This window comes from Anser anser (assembly GCF_964211835.1).
Source record: "Anser anser genome assembly, chromosome: 3".
NCBI lineage: Eukaryota > Metazoa > Chordata > Aves > Anseriformes > Anatidae > Anser > Anser anser.
The window spans coordinates 10548433-10554770 of record NC_139722.1 but is presented as its reverse complement, the minus strand read 5'-3'; the positions used below and the strand labels follow the sequence as shown (position 1 = coordinate 10554770).

General features: G+C 57.9%; 1 protein-coding gene across 1 annotated transcript; it reads left to right on the top strand.

The window, feature by feature from the left end:
• Positions 1-2831: 2831 nt before the first annotated feature.
• Positions 2832-4393, top strand: LOC310897475 (uncharacterized protein; the record flags this gene model as incomplete). The annotated part of the gene is made up of 2 exons (XM_083831126.1): positions 2832-3954; positions 4030-4393. 2 exons carry the CDS (start codon positions 2832-2834, stop codon positions 4242-4244), a joined length of 1338 nt encoding a protein of 445 aa, XP_083687252.1. The 3' UTR covers positions 4245-4393.
• Positions 4394-6338: the final 1945 nt, after the last annotated feature.

The following is a 6338-nucleotide window of genomic DNA, read 5'->3' as shown; positions in this document are numbered from 1 at the left end:
GGGTGGCCCCATCTCCTCCAAACCCCTGCTTCTCCCTTTCAAGGAGGATCGGGGCTGTGGCATGGAGGCATTGACCTGAAAGTCCTGGGAGGATGCCAGGATCACAGCCCTGAGCTCTGGGGCTCAGCAGCAGCTCTACCTGCCCTAGCATGTGCTGAGGCGAGCAAAAGGCCAAGGAAAAGAACGTGAGCAGGATCCCCAAGTCAGAGGAAGAGAGCAGTGAGAGCTGACATGGGGGAACGCCAGGGAAAAGCTCTTGCAAGTCCCACTGCATTTCATTAAGTGTGGAAATGTTTATGACCTTCACTTCCCTATGCCAAACCAGTAATTTGGTGATTAAATTTCAGTTAAATTCCCCAAGCTTAGTAGTCTATCCCTATGAAAGTAGTCGGTGACCAATTGCCCTGCTTTTATTTCAACCAGGAGTTTTCTCACTGTTGTCCTTCCCATTATCTCTCTGGTACCGCTTGGAGTAAGGGTAAGGGGGTTGAGCTGGCTGTGGGGGTTCCTGGCTGCCCAGCCACAGCGAGCCCTCCCCACATTAATTCCCCTTTCAGCGAAGGACCGTTGAGTGGTCATACTCTGGGGAGCAGTGCTCCTCTTGGCTGGGGTGGTCTAAACGCGCGCCCTTGGGCCTTCACCATTGTCACTGTGTCACCATCGTTGCTTTGCTGGATGCATGAGGGCCATAAAGTGGTTCATGGTCTCTCAGAAGGGGGAGTGCAGCTCACAACCGGGGGTTCAACCCTTCCTAGTGAGAAGCCGGAGGTCTTGCAGGGCCCTGCGCAGGGCCAGCTCTTGGCACTAGGGTGGGCTGGCCATGGCCCCGCTGCGCTCAGCTGGCCCGGCTGGGCTGGCTGCTGCCTGGTGCTCGGGTGAAGGTCACCTCCTGGGGCTTAGCTCAGCTTGGGGAGGGCCACCTCATCCCCGCTGTCCCTGCATCACAAACGTTGCCATGGCTGAGCGCTGATGTCACAACAGCTGGGGAGGGATGACAACGCGCATCACAATCGGGGGCGGGCTATATAAGTGGGGCTGAGCGAGGCTGGCTGCCATTTTGCCGTGAGCTGACGAGCGAAGAGGGACAAGCTTGAGCTGGGAAGGTGGAGCAAGGGGACCGTGAGTGCGGTCCAACCGATCTTCCCCATGCCAGCCAAGTTTGGCTCTCTCTGGCAAGTCATAGGCATGGCTGATGCCTGGGTACTGAGCTTCTTCCCCAGCCCAGAAGCCTTCTGGGCCTTCTACGCCTTCCTGTGGCTCCTGCTGCTGGCGTTTGCCTGCTTCTCCATGATGCCCAGGGCCAAGCCGCAGGTAGGAGTCAGGGCTGGTGCTGAGGCAGGCCCTGCCTGGGACGGGAGGCCGTGTCCCAGCCAGGCCTGGCCAGCCTGGGCCAGGACGCTTGGGGCAGGCACGGGCCTGGCCCCGGCCATGCCCTGGGTTTGTGGGTGCCACTGAGGCTGCTGGGGACTCCCTCTCACCCGCTGCTTTCTGTGTCCATGTAGGAAGGGAGGACGAGGAGGTGCTGTTACAGAAGGAACCAGGAGAATCGCAGAGGTGAGCAGCCCTGGGCAAGGGCAGGTGCCCTGCAAAGACACCGCCCGGCCCCATGTACCCGCCATCCCCCCACGGCCTCCCCATCCACTGACTCTCTGTTTTCTCTCCCCCCAGTTTGGACCCTCCACAACTGTTCATGGTGCAAGAGGAAGCAGTAAGTGGAATCGTCGCTGCTGGCGCGTGACAGCCCCCTCTAGTCAGCCCCCCACCAAAGGAGGTCCCGCTAATGCTGCCCTTTGCCCCTTTGCAGATGTCCCGAGCACCCAAAGATGGATGGAGTACTTGAACTAGCCCAACTGTTCAACAGGAACCTTGAGGACCTCAACAAATACATGGAAATGTGAGACCACCGAGGAGGGGAAGGGGAAGGGGAAGGGGATGGGGATGGGAACAGGGGCAGGGTTTGGGGGCATGGATGAGTGCAATGGCTTGGGGGGGTACAGGGAAACTTGCGGACTAAAATCCGAGGAGCAATGCCCTTGCAGAAGGATTTACTGCCGAGGCAGAGATAGCAGTGTCCCCTCTCTTTCTGGGGCAGATGGAGCTTCTGTGCCCAGCCGGCCAAGAGGGAGCCTTGGGCAAGGGACCTTGGGGGACCCCACAGAAATGACACAGCCTGCCAGCTCCTTCGGGGCAGAGGGAGAGTCCCAGGGTGCTCAGGAGTGCTTTGCTCAGCATTCCCATCATCTTCCTTCTCCTTCTCCTCCTCCTCCTCACACAGGCTCAACTTGGAGTTGCCAGAGGACAGCAGTGAGTCTACCACTTCTGACACAGAGAGTGACACCAGCTGCTCTTCAACGGTGTCTCTGGATTCTTGGAGCACCATCTCCTGCACAACCATCACGGAGAGCGAAACCGGAGAGATTTCAAGGGCATCTACCCCCACTCCTCTGCAGAAAGAAGACTGGCTTCATGCTTCTGCGGTCCAGCCTGGCCTCATGCATCCCAAGGCTGGCCCAGGGGAGCAGCATGACCATGACACTTGCCAACCGTGCAGGAAAGAAGTGGTCAGATGCCACAGGGCCAGCAGTGTGCACCAACACCAGCAACACGTCCATTTCCAGGAGGCTGCTCCCAGCCATCCTCCAGAGGTGCCCAAATTCCACTCCATGGAAATGAAGACGGCTTTGCCACAAAAGAAATCCAAGGAGGCCTTGAACTACTTCAGCTCAAATAAGAAAGAGGAGGAGAAACAGCGCCTGCCAGCCGATGGGGACAAGCCTCCACAAAATGATCCAGCCTCTGCTTCAAAAGTATCGAAGCAAGAAGAGCCTAATATGAAGGCGGTTCCCGTGGTGTGGGACCTGACCTTCATAGACACGGCTGTGAAAAATCAGCTGGAGTGTGCAGTGGAAAAAATGTATATCCAAAAGCAATCTGGACTGTCAGAGATGGTGTTCTCCTGTGAGGAGAGCTTTTCAGCCACTGTCCTGGAAGCAAGGACAGCTGTCCCAGCCACAGCTCCTCAATCACCCCAGCGGCAAGCAGAGCCACATGTGGTGGTGACTCCTGTGGAGGAGGACCCACCCTGTGCGGAAAAGATTGTGAACAGTCATCTGGAGGGGCCTAACGGACAAAAGCTGTCAAAAGGGCTCTTCGGGCTACCAAGGATCCTGGCTCACATGAAAAGATCTTCAGACCCCGTCCTGGGACAGAAAGACTCCCAGACTGAGCCTGTCCACTCTGTGCCAGCAGCTGTTCTGAGAGTGGAACAGGGGATGAAGCCTCAGGAGGATGGGGACAGATCCCGCCAGAAAATGGAGTGTGGAGGAAGAGCCAACGGCAGCAGCACGACCAGCAAGACGACCCTGCCTGGCACCAGCAAGATGAACCAGGACGCTTGGGCAGCAGGGGATTCCCCTTCCATCCAGGCAGAGCAGGCGTCGCCACAGAGCAAGGGAGCTCCGCGGGGTCAATCAGATAAGAAGGGTGAGGGCCCCAGCATCTCCACTACAGGGGACATGGAGACACCAGCATCTCCAAGAAGAAGGTCCCCACAGAGAAAACACAGCTCCAGTGGGGACAGACCCTCAGCTCTACCACGGCCTCCACACCACGTTTGGATCTCTCTTGATATGCCCCACATACCAGAGGTCCTCATAACACCAAGAGACTGCCGCAAAGCCAAAAAAATTGTTAAAGATGTGCAGAAGCAGGTGCAGGCTTCACGGTCGAAGCAGCTCCCAGACAACGCGGGGCAATCAAGGATGGACCCAGCAGCAGAGGGCACCGGGGCCGTGCCACGCAGAAGACGTAGGAGGGCACGGAAGGACAAGGGATGCTCCCAGGACGGACCCGTCTTCGCAAGACTCCGCCCTAAGTGCATCAAAGCCCCAAACCACAATCTGTCTGCCACTGAAAGCTCCCAGAATTGGGCTCCGTCTGCAACTGCAGTCCCAGGTGCAGCTGGAGGAGAGACAGCGGGAGAGACTGAACACTCCCAGAATTTGGCTCCGACTGCAACTGCAGTCCCAGGTGCAGCTGGAGGAGAGACAGTGGGAGAGAAGAAACCATCCGCAGACAGGGCCAAGGGGCAGCAGGGCCAGAAGAATATCACGGCCACCCAGCAGCCAGAGGGGCGCAGAGGAGTCGTATCAATCCCTGTAATCGCACAAGGGAAGCTTCTGCAACATTTTCCTGGCACTGGTATCATGAGCACACTGTGCTCACAGAACCACAAAGAAGACTGAAATCCGGGAGCCCTCATCCCCTGCCCTGTCTGGCCACACTCTTCCCCTTACTGGTCCAAGGTTCAGCAGGATCCAGCAGGGCATGGAGCCAGCAAGCAGCAGATCCCTGCCAGCCCCACCAGGGGCTGGGGTCTCTCTCAATAAATGTGTCAGTGGAAACAAGCTCATAGGCGAGTGTCTAATTTCCTGGGGAAGCGCTGCGGCTCCCCTGCTCACTACTGGGCCCTCCTTGCATGGGCAAGGCTGGCAGCTCTGTTGGCTGCTTCTGTGGGGAGGAGTGGGTTGGGGGTGGCCTTCCCCTGAGGCTTTCAGAGGCAGCATGGGCTGCCAAGCTCCCTGGAGTTCTCCTGCATACCACAACTCCATGCCCGGGCTGGGAGCAGTGCCAGTCCTTCAAGGCAGCAAAGGGCAGAAAGCAATGAGGTGGGGTGTCCGGATATCCGGTGTGACGGATAATCATAAAATCATAGAATCATAGAATGGCTCGGGTTGGAAGGGACCCCAAAGATCACCCAGTTCCAACCCCCCTGCCATGGGCAGGGACACCACCCACTAGATCAGGTTGCCCAGGGCCTCATCCAGTCTGCCCTTGAACAACTCCAGGGATGGGGCACCCACAGCTTCTCTGGGCAGCCTGTGCCAGTACCTCACCACCCTCTGAAGAAGAATTTCCTCCTAACCTCTCATCTAAATCTCCCCTCTTTTAGTTTAAAACCATTCCCCCTTGTCCTGTCATTATCTGAATGAGCAAAGAGTTACTCTCCATCTTTTTTATAAGACCCCTTTAAGTACTAGAAAGCTGCAATGAGGTCTCCCTGGTGCCTTCTCTTCTCTAGGCTGAAGAGCCCCAGCGCTCTCCTTTCTTCATAGGAAAGGTGCCCTCTGATCATCTTCCTGGTCTTCCTCTGGACCCTTTCTAACAGCCCCACATCCTTCTTGTGCTGGGGGCCCCAGACCTGGACACAGTGCTCCAAGTGGGGCCTCACAAGGGCAGTGCAGAGGGGGACAATCACCTCCCTCCACCTGCTGGCCACTGCTCTGCTGATGCAGCCCGGGATGCAGTTGGCCTTCTGGGCTGCAAGCCTGCACTGCTGGCTCATGTTGAGCCGTTCAACTACCAGAACCCCCAAGTCCTTCTCTGCAGGGCTGCTCTCAATGAGTTCTTCTCCCAGTCCGTCCTCAAATCTGGGATTGCCCTGACCCCGGTGCAGCACCATGCGTTTGGACTTGTTGAACCTCATTAGGTTCCCATGGGCCCACTTCTTTAGGCGCTGTCTAGATCCCTTTGGATGGCATCCCTTCCTTCTGTTGTATCAACTGCACCACTCAGCTTGGTGCCATCTGCAAACTTGTTGAGGGTGAACTCGATTCCACTGTGTGTGTCATTGATAAACATATAAAACAGTATCGGTCCCAGGACAGACCCCTGAGAGGCCGTGGCCCCGCTGCGCTGAGCTGGCCCGGCTGGGCTGGCTGCTGCCTGGTGCTCGGGTGAAGGTCACCTCCTGGGGCTTAGCTCAGCTCGGGGAGGGCCACCTCATCCCCGCTGTCCCTGCATCACAAACGTTGCCCTGGCTGAGCGCTGCTGTCACCACAGCTGGGGAGGGATGACAACCCCGAGACAACGCGCATCCCAAACGGCGGCAGTTATGGGTTATATAAGTGGGGCTGAGCGAGGCTGGCTGCCATTTTGCCGTGAGCTGACGAGCGAAGAGGGACAAGCTTGAGCTGGGAAGGTGGAGCAAGGGGACCGTTAGTGCGGTCCAGCCGATCTTCCTCATGCCAGCCAAGTTTGGCTCTCTCTGGCAAGTCATAGGCATGGCTGATGCCTGGGTACTGGGCTTCTTCCCCAGCCCAGAAGCCTTCTGGGCCTTCTGCTGCTCCCTGTGGCTCCTGCTGCTGGCGTTTGCCTGCTTCTCCATGATGCCCAGGGCCAAGCCGCAGGTAGGAGTCAGGGCTGGTGCTGAGGCAGGCCCTGCCTGGGACGGGAGGCCGTGTCCCAGCCAGGCCTGGCCAGCCTGGGCCAGGACGCTTGGGGCAGGCACGGGCCTGGCCCTGGCCATGCCCTGGGTTTGTGGGTGCCACTGAGGCTGC